At 38.5% G+C, this 18907-nt stretch overlaps 2 protein-coding genes across 4 annotated transcripts in view; one reads left to right on the forward strand and one right to left on the reverse strand.

The window, feature by feature from the left end:
- IMMP1L (inner mitochondrial membrane peptidase subunit 1) overlaps nucleotides 1–8054 on the forward strand; it is a 36508-nt gene extending 28454 nt beyond the window's left edge. For both annotated transcript variants that reach the window (XM_027782485.2, XM_005234459.3), the window contains 2 exons: nucleotides 2960–3070; nucleotides 7890–8054. In XM_027782485.2, coding sequence (XP_027638286.1) covers nucleotides 2960–3070; nucleotides 7890–7958 — 180 coding nt within the window. In that variant the 3' untranslated portion in view covers nucleotides 7959–8054. The remainder of the gene's footprint in view (nucleotides 1–2959; nucleotides 3071–7889) is intronic.
- DNAJC24 (DnaJ heat shock protein family (Hsp40) member C24) overlaps nucleotides 4533–18907 on the reverse strand; it is a 42164-nt gene continuing 27789 nt past the window's right edge. The window contains exons 4-6 of one of the 2 annotated variants that reach the window (XR_008748878.1): nucleotides 10120–10188; nucleotides 9055–9263; nucleotides 4533–7733 (exon numbers count right to left, since the gene is read on the reverse strand). Coding sequence is in view for 1 of the 2 variants with exons in the window: in XM_055814761.1 (XP_055670736.1) it covers nucleotides 9139–9263; nucleotides 10120–10188 (194 nt within the window). In the remaining variant the exon portion in view is untranslated. Of the gene's footprint in view, nucleotides 9264–10119; nucleotides 10189–18907 lie in introns of both variants that reach the window. The other variant, XM_055814761.1, reaches the window with a different exon arrangement.

Here is an 18907-nt window from a genome sequence, read left to right on the forward strand (position 1 = left end):
TTTCATGTAATTCACGTGATTTTCATTGCTTGTCCTAATCCTAGGTTGTAGTGAACTGCCTACATGATGGACAGGCACCATACAAAGGTATTACACCAGATAAATCGTACTTGTGGCAGTACTCTGAATGACAAATCCAGAGGTACAGGGTCCTGTCGTACCTGCCGTGGAGAACTAGGCAAGTTAGCCAAAGTGGTGAATTTCAGGATGCAGGAATATACATTTTTGCAGATGTTCTGACTGGAATGCAAACTATGGACATCTCATCTAGACAAGTAGTTGTTAGTGGTATTAGAAGTAGTAAGTGATATGCCACATCTGGCAAAAGCAATTTATTTTTTATACTTCTGGAGCATGGAAGAAAGATGGGAAGGTCTGGAAGTGTTTGGATATGCTTGTGTTTCCCTTATGAACTGGGGAAAGTGAGAAAGCCTGGGAACCAGTAAAGTAGAAGGGGAGCTGGTAGCATTTTGTGTGTGAAACAGTAGCATGTTGCAAGAAGTGACACTTTTTCAGAGATGTGAAATGTTAATGTGGGTTTGCTTTTATTATTTCATTTAAAAAACCTTCCTTTCCTAGTAATTCATGCTTCTCCTTTTTGTGGATTTGCTGAGATAAGCCTTTCAAAATGAGAGTAGTTTGAGGTATGGCTTGTAATTCTGGTAGATGCTGGACAGGGGAGTTTGCACCAGAAAGGTCCGAATGCTGCTTTGCGCTGTAACGTGCACCTGAAAAACAAACTCGGGTAAGATGTGGACACAGTGAATGCTTTAGGTGGGTGCACTGGAAATAAGTGAAGATGAGTATGTCGCTAACCTAACAATTCCTGTTGGCCATTCTAAATAGGCTGTATACCACAGAATTTTTGAGGAAAATAGGAACGTCGGTACATTCTTAAATAGAAACCTGTCAAAAACATGTCCGCATGTGCTGAGGTGTATATTCTATACAGGTCACTTGACTCCGCATAGAATTTTTTAAAATGTTTTTATTCTAAATTGACTTCTGGTTGGTTATTTTGTTTGGGAAGTTGCTTGGGTAGGAGGAGGGCCAAAGTAATTTCGCTGGAATCAACTGGCCTTCCCAGAGAAAGCGCTTCCACGCACATGCCAGCAATCTCCTGAGCCTACCGGAACACAGGCAGCGGGCAAGATGCATATGGAATTCCTGTACTGAAAGACTGGGAGAACAAGAAGTAAAGGACCTTGACAGAACTAGAAGATCACTTTAAAACAAATGAAGCGGCACTCCTTAAACAGGAGACTGTGGAAGGAGACGGTATCAGTAGGTTTCAAAAGGGTTTAATCTACCACTCCACATCTCGATTCTAAAATGATAGGGCAAGGTTGTGTGCCCTCCGGCATGCCTGCAGCGCCTGTCCTGGGTACTAAAGGAATACAAGGGGGTGGCTGGGAGAAGATGGCCAAGCTCACAAATGCCTTCCATGGCAAGTATCTCTCCTTGCCACTGTTGGAGGCAAACCGTTGGCTCTTGCTCCATAGCTTATCTATTTGCCACAGCTCAACAAAAGGACTCTGGGGTGGCACCCTGTCCTCAAGAGCCCCGGCTGGTCACTGGCAGGTGGCAGCGTGGCTGAGCAAGAGCCCAAAAGGCTTCTTAAAGGTAAGGTTCTCCCAGTACATGTTACCTGGCCGGATATTTCTAAGTACCAACAATTACACTTCAGCTGCATTTTCATCAAATGTTTGGCTGGGGGACCTGGTTCTATTCCTTACATCCAGACTTTACTACTATAGCAGCATTTTATTTTTAGTCTGTTATCCTTGAATTCTGTAGACTATAGTATTTACGAGTCCATTATTTCTAAAACATCTATGTTTATACTGCTCAAACTCTGCATTTCATGTGAAGTTGGTTTTTTTTTTAATTTCTGTAATTTTTTTCTCTAAATTGTGGGCACAGTAATGTTTCAAGGGAAAAAATGTACGTTAACGTAAAGTCCATGTTAAGTATTATCTAGATTACATTGCCATTTTTAAATTTTAAGTCTGGTGTAGAATTTTTAGAAACAAAAACAGATTAGAAAAATAAGTATTTCATTTGGTAACTTGTAGCAGGTTACTTATCTGAAATGTTTTTTAGCAAAATGTATCAAAATACTATTGTATATTCCAAGTGGAAATCTCAGTTTAAGACTTACAGGAGCAACTTTTTCATATATGAAAGTGTTATACTCTCATTAAGGTAACTAATACAGCTCTGTTGCTATTTCTCATTTTGTCATTGAGTCAGTGAATGCCACGAATGTATGGTATGTAATATAGTTAATGCATAATATATATAGGCAATGAAAGGTCTTTGTCATATAGTGTAAGGTCACCATCATTAATTTTCAAATTATAAAAAGGGATTTGCTGTTTTGTGATCATCATTATTGCAATATAATGTGTTGTGGATTCTGCCTACACATAGAATGAACTGTGATCTTAATTAGAACTTTGACAAGCCTACTCCGATAAAATGATGAGATTATTCGTAATTGATGTCACAATCAATTACCAGTTAGTTCATCATGAATCTACTAACAGGTCTAGCCTTGGTGCTGGCCCCAGGATGTTGATGAGTGTGTGGCTGCCCTGTTCATGCTGTTACTGCGACAGGAGGGCAGATTTTCAGTCAACATCCTAATGACCTCTTTTGAAGTCTATTAAATTAATGACCCTGTCACATTGGTCTAACCTCTTACATCTTCATTTTGGATTTTTTGTTGCAAACCACTGGTTTTTGAGCACAAGATAGAACAGATACTTTGGAGCTTTCCTCCTCGACCCTCCAAATCTGGCACTGTGTCTTAATAGATTCAATAAAAAATTAGTTCAGGATACAGTCATGAAGTACAGAACACAGAAATCAGGAAATACCTTGTAAAGCAAACGATGCTTAATACCATTCTATTCTGTTTTCTTTCTTTTTACATTTCAATCTTGCTTAATCATAGGTGCCTAAAGGACATGTTTGGTTAGAAGGTGATAATCTCAGGAATTCTACAGATTCCAGGTGCTACGGACCTGTTCCTTATGGACTGATAAGAGGACGCATTTGTTTTAAGGTATATATATATATATATATTTATATATAGTTGCACTAATACATTTTTAATGCCTGCATGTTGGATATTAATAGTTGCCTCATTAACTGTCTGGCCAAAGCAGATGTACAGGAAAGCCTGAACACACCAGCCACTTGCTGTAAAAGGATAATTCTACCATGGTGGGGTTTTCTGAGGGAGGACTTTGTTTTTTGAGGAGCACTCTTTGAGCAGTCACTGCTTCAGAAAACTGAATTAATTATTTTTCAAGCAAATCCCAACCTAATCAAACCACAAACATACACACACACATATGCTGCATACATATACATTCTATCCTTAATTTGATTCTAGCCTCTGCAAAATGGTAGGAAAGGGCAGCTCTGTATTTCACTGTTGTAATTTGAGAAGCGTGGTTCCATAGATTAAATAATATATGAAGGAAAAGGTTATCTTTCTAGGACTTGCATACATACTTTAGACATCTAGACTGGCCTTGCTGCTTTTTAAACGTAAGTGTGTGAAAAAGCCTTAACATAAAGTCAGATCTGTGCCACCATAATTGTCTGCCACATTTTTATTTAAAAAAAAAATGCTTTGCATTAATATTGTGTTGTATAAACCTCCATGGTTCCTTCTTCTGTTTCAACAATTCCACAGCTTTATTTCACACTGAATTACTTTTTCATATTATCTGCATTATTAATTTACTCATTTACCAAAAAGAAGAAACTGCACAATTTCCTCTCCGTAAAAAGTTTAAGAAACAAAGGAATATGTATTATAGACTTATGCAACAGCTTTTAGAAAGCTAGATTTAAAGTGGTGCCGTTCAGAACAATAAAAAAGGTTTTGAAAACTGTTCTCCATATATTTCAGCACACCCACAAAACCATAATTTAGCACAGCTGTATTACATGCACAGGGAAGATTAAATCTTTCCAATGTAACAAAGTTTTATATACTTAATTTACAGTTTTTATGAACACAACGTAGGACTTTTTAAAAAAACCTTGCAGCTATTGACCATAATCGCTAATTGCTTACTAAACCTCAACTAACATGTCCCCCTCAGCCCCACCACCAAGTTTTGTCTGACCTGTTTGTTCTGGACAGCATTGGCTTTGAGTTCTTCCCTAGTGTTTACTGAGTGCTGTCTGTTCCTTCTCTGTGTTGTTTGCCTTACCATGTACACCACAGCAAAAATACTGATTCTAAATAGGGCTATTTTTATGACCCAAGTTTTTTAGCTTGGATTATTAACTGCTAACATATAAGTGAAGCTAATATGCTGACAGCCTTCCTAATAAGAATGGAGTGTTAATAATCAGATTGAAAAAAAAAATTCTCCAACTGCTGTTTACTCCTTTAAGGAGACTGAAGCAAATAATGTATATAGTAAGAGCCTATGTATATGGGCAGCCATAATTATTCAGTTTCTCTCCACAGCAATAAATTTGTGTCTAGCTTGTACTCCAACAAGGAAGGTGTTTGAGAGACTTTAATGAAGTAACTGAGAGGGCTGAACCCTCAATTTAGCAAGCAGTAAACTCTGTAAAATGAATAGAATTTACACACAGATACTACATATGGAAAGAAGTACTTTAGGACTCCAGAATATTGTCTGTTTAAAAAGATAGTATACAATCACTTGATACTTAATCAAAATAATTATTCAACCAAATTTTACAGCAGTTGTTTTATGATGGTGCGTAGAGTAGTGATTATTAACATTTTAATGAGATTTAAGTATATGGTGCCTAACAAAAGCAAAAATGGGTTTATTCTTCAAATGAGTGTTTACAGTTTGGGTTGTTTACGGTAATTCACATTAGAATACAGTGATCTTGCTATTGTGTGTTGCCGTTGAACATTACGGTGAAAGACAGCAGAATACAGCCAGTCCGCATGGTGGTGGCTAATTAGTTAGACCACTGGCCAAGAAACCTACGTATGCTTTGTGATGTAGTCTGCTAGGGCCTTGGCTTGTCTTTCACGGAAAAATCTTTTACTACCTTGATAATGGAAGCTTATGTGGCTTTATCTTAAAGTGGATTTTGAAAAAGCAGATGTGACAGTGCCTTTCAATGCTGTTACATTTTTAATAATGGATGCAAACCCCCAAATTATTTGGAAGTAATGGATTTCAACAGAAGAGAGTGAGCTTGCACCATGTTTGTTTAGGCAACCTATTGCTGGCAAAACAGAGACGTTAATTCTCTCTGTAGCTTATCTGTGAAGTTTAGACCTAAGGTTCTCAGTCAGTGTTGGTGTACCAGTTTTTAACCCATACAGAAATAAAGATACATGATTATATTTGCCCTTTTTCTCCCTGCTACCGTATCAGCTGCCACTCCGCGAGACAAGCTCAATCCGTAAAAAAGCCACTGAACTCAAAGTAGCTGCAAACTCAGTAAAAGCCTAGGGAATCCCATTTTGACAGAACTCGTGCTTCATCCCGTCCTAGGTAGGATATCCTGTGCGTCCCCCAGACTTAGGCTCCATGTCAAAACTAGACCTGTAGCATATCTTCAAAAGAGCTAGTTAGCCCCGTTTATCCCCCATCCATCAGATCAAATCTATGTAGGCCAAACCGAGGAGGGCAAGGGGAAGTAGCTGCTAATTGGAATAGCCAGTCTGAACGAACAAGTCACAGTCAACTTCTGTCATAACTTTAAAAGACTTGGGAATTCCTACACACAGTGGCGTGCCTTTGTTTCACAGAGAGGGCTTGTTCCATCTTGTTTCCAACCATGAGTATTGTTTCTCACATTCTTTCCTGCAGACAGATTAGATAAAACATCATTTTCATTCTGACGCTTCCACTGAGATTACAGTGATGAATTTGAAACTAAATTGTCAAAACAATATTTAAAACAAAGTTGTTACTTCCACTGAAAGACAGTCAAGTTGCGATAGGTATGATTTCAGTTGCTTGAAATGAGATTTGTGCTATAGTGAATGGCCTAAGAAACTTCCTTCTCCAGGCCTTTGCTCAGCTCGGATTTGTAACATGGGGTACTCCTATTCCCTTCTACTCCCGTTTGCCTTTGAGGCCAAACAAAGACTTGACACCCAGCCTGCAGTCAGCACAGGCCCTCTGGAGAGCCTTGAATTCTGTAGCTTTACTTCTAACCAAGATCACAGATATCCTTCTGTTGTTGGTTCATCTCTACGTATTTGCGTGGAACTTAAAATCGCTTGCTGGCTAATGACACACAGAGATAGGACGTTACCTCTTCTGTGTATCAGCAGATGTTCCTCACGCTCTTCCCTAACTGCAGGTGCCAAAAGAGACATGTATTTTCCAAGATACTTGCGTAAGAGAGCTTTGAGCCTTTTTCACATCCACAGAACTTGAGGTCCTGGGAATGGCTCATCCTTCTGTCTTCCCAAGGGCCCGGGCACAATCCCACTACGGCAGCTCAGCACAGTGCTGCCAGGAGGCCTGGCAGAGGCAAGTCTAGGGAGCTTCTAGCAGCGTATGGTCCTAGTCTAGCAGTACGTTGATGCTGTGTCTTGCTAGGCCCATCCTTAACTGCCTGTGCCTCTTCTGTCCTTGTCTTCAGTGCTGGGGACAAGTCATGGGCTTTGAAATATTGGACCTTGGCACTATGCTTCCTTCTTGAAACTGAGAAAATTACTTTTTCACTCCACACAGAAAGCAGCAAAGGCTCCTTCTGTGCTGTGGCTGTTCCATGAGCTCAGTTAGAGAGTAGTAATTGCTGTTCCTGGAAGGTGACTTCATACCTTCCTTGAGATCAAATTCTAAGGAAAAACGAGGAAGATAAACATCATACTGGCAGATGCTTTGGGAACAAGGTAGTGCATCATTTCTCTTCTAGGTGGCTCCCTCTTCAGCAGGGGCTGTGAGATTTTTAGGGGATTAGAGCCACAGAGGGCATTTGCTCTTCAACATCATCTCTTTCTCTTCTTCCTGCTGATCCCCTTGTGCCATCTTTGAAAGAATGTGTTGTGAAGAGACACAGGCAGTCAAGGGAGACAAAGGACAAAGTGTAAAAGAATGTCCTTGATTCCCTGTTACTTTTTTTTTTTGGCATCCAAGACCAGCCTACATGTAATTAAGTGAATGTTCACAGCAAAGTATTCCTGGGAGCATTCAGTAGTATGAACAGCTATATAGTTAATTTCTGGAGAGAAAATTTTTTCTTACTGGTGAACATCATTCTCTGACACTTGTGCTTGTACCTGGTCATGATCTGTGCTCCTTCCTTTTCTGTGGAGGAGCTGCTTGGCTGAGAGCCCCAGCTGGTGGCAGACGCTCCACCCCTTTATGCCTATTTGCATGGTATAAGCTTACCTATAAGCCTATAGATATTTTTTTTCCAAGGTTTGGTGTTTGTAGTTCAAATGCCCATCTTGAAAACACAAATGTACACCTCATGTAACTTCTTTCAGTGGGAGGTAATGTTCGTGGTATTCTTTCTTCTCTGAGATGGATTAAAAATACATACTTTGTCTTTTAAGTTAAGAAGTTTACAAGCTAGAAAACTTGGAATTTGAAAGATATTTTCTAGGAATGCATTTATTTCCAAGGCTGGAAAAAAAATGTATGTAATTTTTGAGGCTCTCCATAGCAAAGCATGCTGTATATAAATTAGTGTTGTCTCCGGCCACTTTGTTGGAGAATGATGATTTCTCCAATATCTAGAATTTATTACTCCTAGTAAAAGAAACACAGAGGTGAGAAAAGTTCATGTACCCTGTCAACCAAAGAGCTAAAAAATTATGCAGTTTATGAAACAATTGCATTAACAAATGAAAATACTAAACTTTGAGTTGTGATTAAAATCTCTGGTAACTGTACTTTATTTTACAGATATGGCCTCTGAATGACTTTGGATTTCTACGTGCAAGCCCCAATGGCCATAGATTTCTTGATGATTGAACGATTTAGGTGACTATTGCCAGCTTTCATAACATTTTCTACTAAAACCAATGGAACTATTTTTATTTAGAATAAACAGAAGTATTACTTGACAAAGATGTCTGTTTCTGAGATTACACCTAACTTGAAAGTGGGATATACTGCTGTCATCTACAAAAATGAGGCGCCTATTACTCTGTTTCCTCTGGCTGTTCACAGTGCTTGGATTTATTAAAAGGTTTTGGGTTTTACTACAAGCCAAGGTGCGCATTTAACAAGGGATGAAGAAGGCGCAATGCACTACTATGTTGTCACACATTCAGAGCCACATGTAGGCTGTACTTACCAATGTGGGCAGTGTGGCATGCTAGGACTGGAACTGAAAACAGTAACAGTGGGGTGCTGGATCTGCTAGTCACTTGTGTTTTGTAGGGTTCTCCTTAAACTGGCTCTAGTTTGGCCCAGTGGACTGTATGCCTAGTAGGGGCTGGAGCACAGCAGCCTGGTTAATTTTGATCTAAGGAATGAAGACTGCATTTGCTCAGATGATGGAGAGAGTAAATTTAAAAAGTGTTTCTGCAAAACTTAAGATAGATGCACTATTACGGTGCCTATGCACTGGACTTGCTACTTAGAAATGAGCCTGTTAGATCTGCGAATCTCTGCCACTTCTTGCCAAGGCTCCAGTCCTTGTGAGGATTTAATGAAGTTAAATATTTAGCATAGAGATAGAAAATGTTCCTGTTTCCCATTAAGGCACCCTACTCTTCATTATCTTCAAAGCATTCTCACATGTATGCCTCCTGATTAAATTTTGTCATCTGAGCTGTTGAAAGGATTTAACCTAAGAGGTAGGGCCCAATGTATAGATGATATAGACTGAGAATGAAAGAAGCTACTCTGTTGTTTGCTGGGCAAGAAATGTCATTTAGATCATGAGATATATTCCAGTTGTACAGAACTTAAGTGTTCTGTTCTGGAGGTTTTTAATAACTAGCTGTGGAAGGGAAAAAACCCCAAGCCTTATGTCTGCAGAGCAATGTTAGCAAACGGGCACATTTCCTTTCTTAAGCCCGACCGAACTTGTTCCTGTAGTGCCCCCTTTCCTTTAACATACGTTTCTCTAGCAGATGCTGTCCCCTGCTTGTCCAGTTGTTTTAATTAGAAAGTTTGTAACTCTTAGTGTGCTTGATTGAAACAATCATTGAAGGATCTCGATAACAAGTGAACATGTGTCACAACAAACCAAAGATACGTCTTTGGTTTCACTCTGGGAGACAGCGTAATTCCCACCACATCGACATGAGAGAGTATAACGTTGTTCATCTGCCAAAAAAAGAAAACAAAAATGCCTTTAGCGCTTGAGAAGGATCAAGAATTTATTTTGGATTTTCTTCACAAAGCTGTTCTTAATAGCAAATGACCTCCCACTGCTGGATTGTAAATACAGTACCTGTGCTACCATTTGTCACTCAGAAAAATAACTATACTCTTAAAATGTTTCAGTGACTGTGAGGCATTCTTACACTGACCCTGGCTGTTTGGTGTCGTCTCTTTAAAAAAAGCAAATAATAAAGAGGTGTATGTCAGTGAAACAGAGATTAAAAGAAAAAAATAAGGGGTGTTAGTCGTACATAAGACAGGTGAAGAATAGTTCCAAAACATACCGCTAACACAGGAAACAAAAACAAAACAGAAGGAAAGTAGGACTTTCCCCTCACAGCTTAAAAAAAAAAAAAAAAAAAAAAAGTAGCATTCATTCAGAAGGCAAGTAAATGATAAAAGCTAGAGTGATCTAAGGCAGGAAAGTAACACACTGTCAGACGAAAAAAAGTATCTGTATGAAAGCACTAAAGCACTTGCATTCTGCCATCACAGAAAAAGCAAGAAGACGCATGAGAGATTTGGGAAGAATCTGGCAATCTAAATACTCAGTTATAAGAAGAGAGCTAGGTGAAAAGTGGTACTGCAAGCGGGGTGGGGGAAGAGATGAAGACAGAATACAGAATAAGTATTGCAAAGTAAAGTTCCAATTCAGGTAATCACAGACAACAGAACAGCTAAATCTGAGGAAAATATAAATAGAATTTATCAATAAGACAACATAATGGTATCAGAAGAAATAGAAACTATTTGCAGCAAGAATGAAAAGCACTGGGAACAAGTAGTAAGGCACTCATACCTTCATTCCAGGTCATATCTTCAAGATAAATTTGGGCGTGTACCGGCCATTCTTTTGTCAGATTATCTTCTACAAAGGAAACATGACAGATGTTCAATCCTGGTAATGTACAGGTCCTTATTTCTTCCTGATAAATTAATAGTTTTATCTACCTAGCAGTCAATCTGGTCCCTACCAGAGAGTCATACCTAGACCAGGTTATCAGATAAAAATGCAGTTCTTTAAAACTTTAGTTTTCATATCTCTGTATAAGCTGGAAAATGTCCTGCTGTAGCCAGGAGAAGCAAGTGGTGAAGATGTATTACTGAAATTAAGATGCTACTGAGACCAGGACTTTTGCGCTTCCCAAACAATTATGTGAAATTAGGGGCAAACTTTTGTTTTGCTATAAATACCTTTTAAAAGCTTGGCTATAATGACAATCCCACAGGCTGAAATCTTTTTTCACAGGCTGTACTTTTCACAAAATCGAGTGGTTGAGGTCAGAAAGGATCTCTCAAGATCACCTAATCAAACCCTCCTGCACAAGCAGGGTCAGCTGAAGCATGTTGCCAAGGTCCATGTCCAGTCAGATTTAAGTATCTCCACAGATGGAGACCCCAGAATCCCTCTTGGGCAACCCATTCTCCTTTAGAAGGACACTCACGACCACCCCATCCCCACCGCAATAAGCACCAAGTAAATGTTAAGAGTTGTGCGAGAAGAATGGCAAGATTCCTGCAAAAAGATATTCCTAACAGAAGAGAAATGCAAAACACTTTTAGGGGAAGCCTAGTCTAAGCATTCTTTTATGATAGAGTCTCTCGGCACAGAAAGAAGGTCAGTTCTGGCCTGCACCCAGGAGAGCTGCTGCCAACGTGGAGTACAGCACGACATGAAAAGTGTACAACAGAAATTCACCAATGCAAACTATGCAATACAAATACAAATTGTTTCTTGCAGTTTATCAGCACACTTGGTACTTCACCTACAAAGTTCACACCAAGTTCTTTAACTTGACAATACAAGACTTTGTCAACAAAGTTCCAAGTGAAGCCATCAAAGGTAATTGAAAAAAAAAAGGAAAAAAAAGACATAACCCCCTTAAAACTCACTACACGAAACCTCACAGCTGCTGCCTGACACCTGGAAGCTCCAACTCTCCAAATGCTGTATTTTAAAGAAGCAGAAACACCTGAAAGCTTTTCTTCAGCACATACACAGAAATGCCTTAGATTTGGCAAGACTTAGGAGCTTATTGCTTATTTAAGGTTTAAATTGGGTTGTTACGAGAAAGTAAGTGTTCCTTCTTTTGGATCGATGAGTTTTCAAGCAAGTGTCATAGTTTAATAACATCAAACTTTCTAGAGCATCCAGTGTTTCCTATGGCTTTCTATGAAATATATGCTGAAACTACTTACTGAGCACTTGCTGAAAAAGTCAGAGGCCCAGACTGCTTTATTTATGTTAATTCCTGACAGACTGCCTACCTGATCACTAGCGATTGTAGGGTATTCTAAATGGTTCCCAGCTTCTTCTGTGTAACTACTCTTTGCTCTGGACGGAAAAGTAGAATTAAGGGACTTTGCAGCTACCTCCTCCAATAATACCCCAGAAAAACTGCACATCTCCAACCTTTATCTGATCAGGTAACAGCGCATTTTCTTCTTTATCACCAAACATCATCCCCTGATTGCAACCACCTTACTCTTTTAAAGGTGGTAACAGGTAGCAGTGAAGTAGTAACTCAGAACAGACAGACATCAATACTGCATTAGTTGATTTCACACATTAACTGTGTAAAGCAAGCTATTCGGAAGTAAGGTTCCTAACTGAAAACCAAGTAGTGTAAGTTGTTGCAAAGAAGTTTAAGGCTACTATAACAGTATAATCCTAGCAACAGCTAATCACAGCATTCTATAATTAGTTTTCTAAATCAGTTTCACAACCTAACCAACCTGTTGTTTTGGGTTTTTATTTTAATTGTTTTCTTTGCACAGCTCTATCAGTTTTAAGAATAGAGTACCATAGGTAGCAGTATTAATTTAATGTACTGGTAGTGAACTCCTTGCATTTTAACTATACTAATCTATAAGAGTGTGTGTGTGAGTGTTAATACTTACATTTTGAGTTTTCAAATAGGAAATTTCAGCCAGTTTAAAAAACCCCAAAACAAACCACAAGCACCAGACATTAAGTCCCAATCATTATTTTGCAACTAAATGATTGTTCTAATTTTAGCTGAAGTGCACATTATATATCCTTGAGAATAAGCGTCATCTAAATTAGTTTTAATGAAGGAGATTAAAAAAAAATCAGACACATTGGAAATAACGGCAGAATCAATACAGCCTCTTTGATGTTACCTTTGCCGAACACCTGTAATGAAAAGGTCAGGATGAAAAGAAAATTATCCCACTCACACCTAACACTTTACTGCTGTCCAAAGAACGAGAAAAAAATGGGCAGGAGTGTTATGATGAAAGAAAACGGGAAGATATACCTGTCAATCAGTCGTTCTCACTGTTGTGGATGCTCTCAATTACATATACAAGAACTATGGGTAATGTTTTAGTTATACAAAGTAACAACATTTTTCTTAACAGAACATTTAATTAACTGCATGAAATGTCCAAAATAGAGTAAGACAGATGGTCTTAACTCGTGCCAAATGACTCTAATATTAGTTACTTGGAGTTAGTTTGGTACAGCCTTCTTGCTACAAAACGCGAGGACAGGAACAGCAAATGTCCTGAGAACACCCACACCACCAGTCAGAGGCCTCTCCTCCAGCAGGCCTTGTGTGAATTAAAGATTCCACCTCTTTTTTGAGGAAGAAAAAAAATAAAAAAGAAAAGCAAAGATCAGAATGAAGTCTGTCTGCCTAGCTACCTTCAGGTTCTTCTCTCCACTGTGATAGAAGATGACAATACTGTAACTGTGAGAAAAGCATGGAAAAGGCAAGCACTCAAGCACTTCTTATTTCACCTGGTTGTTTTGGGGTTTTTTTGTGGGGTTTTTTTTTGGTAATATTGGGAAGAAAAGTTCACAAAGGAAAATGGTCTCTTCAGTTGTAGGAAGAACAGCTTTTCCTAAGCTTCATTTATAGGTAGCAAAAAATTGAGTTAAAAAGAAACCAGGCTTTCCTATTTGGAATCCACGAAGCAGGAATTCACTCAGAACAAGTTTTATATGATTGGAGGTGGAAGTCTAGGTCATGTCTTGCTGGTAGAAAATACAAAAAGGGTAGATGGACCACATGCCACCATGAAGAACTGGTGAGATGCAAATTAATGAAGTTATCATACTTCCTGAAGCAAAGTTACTCATGAATCATAGAATTATTTCGTTTGGAAAAGACCTTTAAGATCACTGAATCCAACCATTAAAGTAACGAAGACGAGGTAATGACGAAGGAACCAACAGGAAGGCTAAGGAAAAGTCTCCCCTCTCTTCTGTTCTAAACATAGTACAGTATGAAGCCTGGGGGACAGAATTTCAACGAAGTTTTTCTAATCCATTACTGCAATTGTAATTTTGAAAATATAAAAAACTTAAAAAAATCAACAGGTGAAATTAATCACTCATACAATTTCCAGCCTGAACTGAGATCGTTATTCCTAGTATGAAGCTCAAGTCTGAAAGAGTCTTACTGGTTATCTCAAAAGATGCAAACTTTCAGTTAGTACTCTTGACTTGGGTAGATCTCCACACTTAGCATGTAAGCCAGTAACCTCTCTTGTCTGTAAGTTTTGTATGCTGCATTTATTTGCTTATCTGGTTCAAACAAGAAAAACTTATTTTCCAGGGTTGAACAAAGTTTTTTTATTTTTTAGTTCTCCTATTAAATACACTACCCAACCTAACAAACCTTAAGACAGAGAAACAGATGTAGCCACTTATTTAAAAACAGAGGCACAGCGCAGTATGAGTTTGAGGAGCTTCCAAGCAGAACTACAAACCTAACAGTTTTCAGAGAGTGTGTTAGTGAGTATTATTTCTTGTGCTCTTCCTCATTTAATCTACGTAACTATTATTACAACCATGCCTCCCTTGTTAGTGGCTCTCTGAAGTAAACTGATGTCTGATTTTCACTCCCTTGCCAGAGGAGGTTAAGACTGGTATTATTACCAGTACTGAGTTACGTGGTAGGTTTACTTACACGCGATGTCTACTCAAGCTGTAGAACTGTGTGCTGAGTTGTACTTTCTGAAACACATTCCTGAACAGGTAGGGAAAACTGTGAAGACATGAGCATCTGCCATACCTTACAAACCAAGTTTTAATTCACAAGAAGTACAGCCTGCTTGGCTTTGCCATCTATTGGATTTGTCTGACAACAAGAGGTGAAAGGATTCCACAGCTCCATTGTCTCAACTGCAGGATCTAAGAAAACACTGGCAGGCTCATCAGGGAGGTTTACGAGCCTGCAGCTCAAAGAGATTAAAAGGAAAAATCTACTGAGATTCTTTCAGGCTACAGAACAACATTAAATAACTATTAGCAGCTTGGTTCAGTAAAGCTTTACTAGAGCCCTTGCTGGGTCATTCAGAAATTGTAAAAGAGGAAAGGTATTTAAGTTTCACTTGAGGATACAATAAATATTTCTTGGGCTATTTAGGGCTGAGGTTTAGGAAAAGGGTTGCAAGCAGTAAATGGAAATTTAACCCTTTTAACAGTTTATGGTAATAGTAAAACCAGTCATAATACCAAAAAGATTTTTCTAGCTCTTTTATCAGTTATATACTTAGAACTGTTTTTTTTTTTTTTTTGAAACCAAACACATAATTAGAAAATGTTCAAGATATGTATAGTCAATTGAATACTCTTCATAGCATCTGCTCAGTATCAAAATCATCACAGTACTTGAAACCTGGATGTTTTCACAAGTTATTTTTTTCTAATAGGCTGTTTAGTTTTTAAACAATTACTTAAGTTTGAGTCTTTTGCATTAATTTAAAATAACCACGCTTACTTTAATTTGAAATTATAAGGGAGTCACGTGTGAGGAATCTTTGTAACAAAAAGCTATATTTGTTAAGAAAAAAATAGTACAAAAAACCCGCTTCACTTGTAGCCAATGCACGTTAGAATTAACTGCAAAGAGCTATGGTAAAAGGCTCATGCTCCAGCTCCAGCCGAGGGTCTTACAGCCGTAAAATCCATGGCTACAGAAGGAATACACACTTCTGTCAATTAAAAAAGTATAACCTGGCACACTGAAAAGCCGAAAGTAATGGCCATGTTAAAAGCTTTATTTTGGTCTAAAATTTTTTTAAAAGGAATTTTCTTAACACGGAACAACTAAAATATGCCGCATTAATTTTTTTCTTTTCTTATTATAATGTAGCCAAGGTGCTCAATTGCCGTTCCTGCTAGCTATTAAAATAATTTTTGTAGGCTTTTGTCTTGCTTCTATTGCTTATTCTCATAGTGGATTTGTAAGGTTATTCTTCTGGCATCCCATTTACCAAATTATGTAAGGTATCTTGATGTCTAACACAATATCATCACTTTATTGCTGGAGCAGGAGGGAATGCTGGATTAACAGAAAAGTGACCGTCTCCAAAGCAGTTTTTTTCAGTTTACTGTACTAGGAGAGGAATGAGGAAGGGGCAGAGGGAGAAGGAGCTACATCCTATTTAGCTTGGCTTTTCATTTGCTTCATTTATGACCACACCTGTGTAAGACTCCCTTTCTAAACCTGCAATAGAAGCTTAACTGAGAGCAAAGACACAGCTCCAAAGATTTTTCAGGTTTTAAAGAGATTGATATTGTCAGTGAAAGCTGAATTAGAGACCAGGTATTTTAAAATAAGCTGTTTTAGGCTAACTAAAGATTTTTGTTGTGTGCCACTGCCTAAAGGGAATGTGCAGAAAGGATGGAATCATAAATATATATTAACGTATGAAAACTGCATCTGCAATATTTTTCTAAAAACGCAGTTTAAAAATTGAAAATCAAAGGGAGGTATGTACTGAGCTGTGAAAACTACTAGTGGTTACATCCCTCACCCTATAAACACTTGAGCTTTATGGACACCTAAGTCCATCAACATGTAAAAATGTATTATCCTGGATAGATCCTCACTGGAGCCATATATGGAAAAAACCCTGATTCTTAAATTTCTCTACCCTCTGCCCCAAAAACATATACAGAGCAACTGGTTTTAGTGTCAATCCCGTTACTAGTTTAGAATTGTTACATTTAATGCCAGAAATTAATAAAAGTCACCAGTTTATTGGCTGAATTTTAATTGTGACCTGTTAATAATTAAAAAGTAAGCTAATATAGTAAAATGAATTATCTTAATTTTGTGGTTGTTTAAAATACAAAGGAACTGTGTATCAAGTCAACAAAAATCCACAAAAGTTGCAGGGTAGGATATAGAAATGGCATGACAGGGACATCAAAGGGTTCAACAAAGATTAAGTCCCACTTTTGGGATGGAAATAACCTAATGCATCAGTACAGGCTGAGATGCAACTGGCTGGAAAGCAGCTTTCCAGAAAAGGACCTGAGGGTCCTGGTAGGCAACAGGTCCAGCGAGTCAGCAGGGCATGTTTGTGGCAATGGCCAACCCTATACCGGGCTGTATTAGCAAGAGCGTAGCTAGCATGTCAAGGAGGTGATTTTTTTCCTCCTCTACTTGGCGCTTAATGAGGTGGCATCTGCAGTCCTGTGTCCAGTTTTGGCGTTTCCAGTACAAATCCCTGACATACAGAAGCAAGTCAGGTGGACTGCCAGCACGGTCAGGTGTTGGCACACACATCATACAAGGAGAGGCGAAAAGAACGCAGGCGACTCACTGTCTACAGCTACCTAACAGGAGGGTGTGAAGAAGACTTCTCAGAGGTGCACAGTGGAAGGCACAAGCTGCAAAAAGAGTCCTTATATCCAACTTGATAGAGGGGAAAACATGGTTTGGGTTTGGGTTTTTGGTTTCCTGGTTTGGTTTTTCTGCTCTGAGGGTATTCAAACACTGGAACAGGTTCCCCAGAGCAACTCTGGAATCTCCATTCTTGGAGACCCTAAAAACTAGGTAGGATGAGGTCTGAGCAACTGACCCACGTAGACTTGCTTTCAGTAGGAGATTGACCTGTGAAGGTTCCTTCCAACCTACGTGATTCTCCGATTCTGCGAGAAGTTTTTTATTCTTTCAAACTGTGACAGAAAACCATGAACTTTCAGGGTTCAGATGACTTCTAATATGAAGACCATAAACCAGTTTTTTCCAAGCCAAACTCACTGAAAAACTTTTGCTAATTATTGCTGGCAAACTTGATTTTAGCTACACGTTCATCTTTTCTAAGTGGGATACTGAACAAAGAATGAACAAATCTCTAAGAATAAAATCTGCTGAGGAAAAAAATGCCATTATTAATAGGCAGGTTGTTATGCAGCTTTTTGTACCCCCCAGATTTTTCACAGGGATTGGAAGCAAAAGGTTCACCACTATAAAAGGGTACTCTTACATGTCGTTAAAGATATGACAAAACAGTGAATTGGAAAAAAAATAAATCACAAAACATACAAGAAGGGAGAGGTTAGAATAAATATTTGAGCTAAACCTCTAAATGGTTTGAGGTTTGTCCTTTCCTCTTTAATACTATAGCTTGAAGGCATAAAAAATTAGTAGACCACAGTGATACGTTCAGAGAAAAGCAGTATTAAGATATGAAAGCACATTCACTGGTTATTCTCAAGGATTCAGACAAGAAGAGTCCCACACAAATAAACAATTTGTGAAACTGGAAGGGGGGGTGGGTGGGGAAAGACTTCAGCGCAAAGGACTTCTTGCCGACTGACAGCCCCACACACATGCACACTGGTATCCTTCAGATTCTGCTTCCTAGGCTTTGCAGTCTTACTAACTTGCTGTTCTCTCTCTCATCACTATTCCCCTTAGCTGCTGTCTCAATTCCTTTGTTTCTGTGAGCTTTTACAGCAGCATCTACAAATTTGTCTGGAATCATGACTTCAGAAGCAGCTTGACAGGCATTCAAAGAACTAGAATTTATTTCACCATCCTCTTGCTGCCAGGTAACATGCTGCAAAGAAAGCAACAGCACTGCACATGTATGTTACATGTGCCTCAGTGTGAAACACCAGGTCCGCTGTGAATGGCACCCTCTAGTATTAAAATATATCCATCCCATCACGACCCCATTACCAAATACCCGTGTAAATAAATGTACTATTTGTTTTCTTTATTTACTAAATCTTTTTTACAGAATCTTGAGACAGCTTTTCAAAGAACTCATCTAAGTGCAGAAGAATCTCAGGAAATATAGATAACCTTTAAAATACTGTAGAATAAGTTTTGTCAAAACTAATTTATAGCAATGTCCTTAAATTCCATGGGTAAACAAAGTAACTTATTAGATCCTGATGTAGCTCTTGACTTCAGTGGATTAACCTGACCCAAGCAGAACAGAACCTCATAGCCTATATTTAAGCTTTAGGTAAAACTCCCTAGATACACAAAGACTTCTAACTTAATCTCTAATGTTTCTTTTTTTCCTGTGCATGTACAATTTGTAAAAATGAAGGACACAGCTGATACTACAATTCTAAGAGTACAACAGGATGAGAACACTGGGTAGCAGAAATTCCTGTTCTGGCATCACGTTCAGGCATTTAAAAAATAAGCTTGAGATGATAAATGTATTTAAGTTTGATCTTAATACTCTTTACGTAACAAATTAGCACAAGATTCAATTCTTTCATTCTTTTAAAATATTTATTCAATGGTTCCGTTTTCACCCCTCCACCCTCTTTTCCAGAACTCACACAGTCTGAAATACAA

The sequence above is a fragment of the Falco peregrinus genome, chromosome 9 (assembly GCF_023634155.1).
Source record: "Falco peregrinus isolate bFalPer1 chromosome 9, bFalPer1.pri, whole genome shotgun sequence".
Taxonomy (NCBI): domain Eukaryota; kingdom Metazoa; phylum Chordata; class Aves; order Falconiformes; family Falconidae; genus Falco; species Falco peregrinus.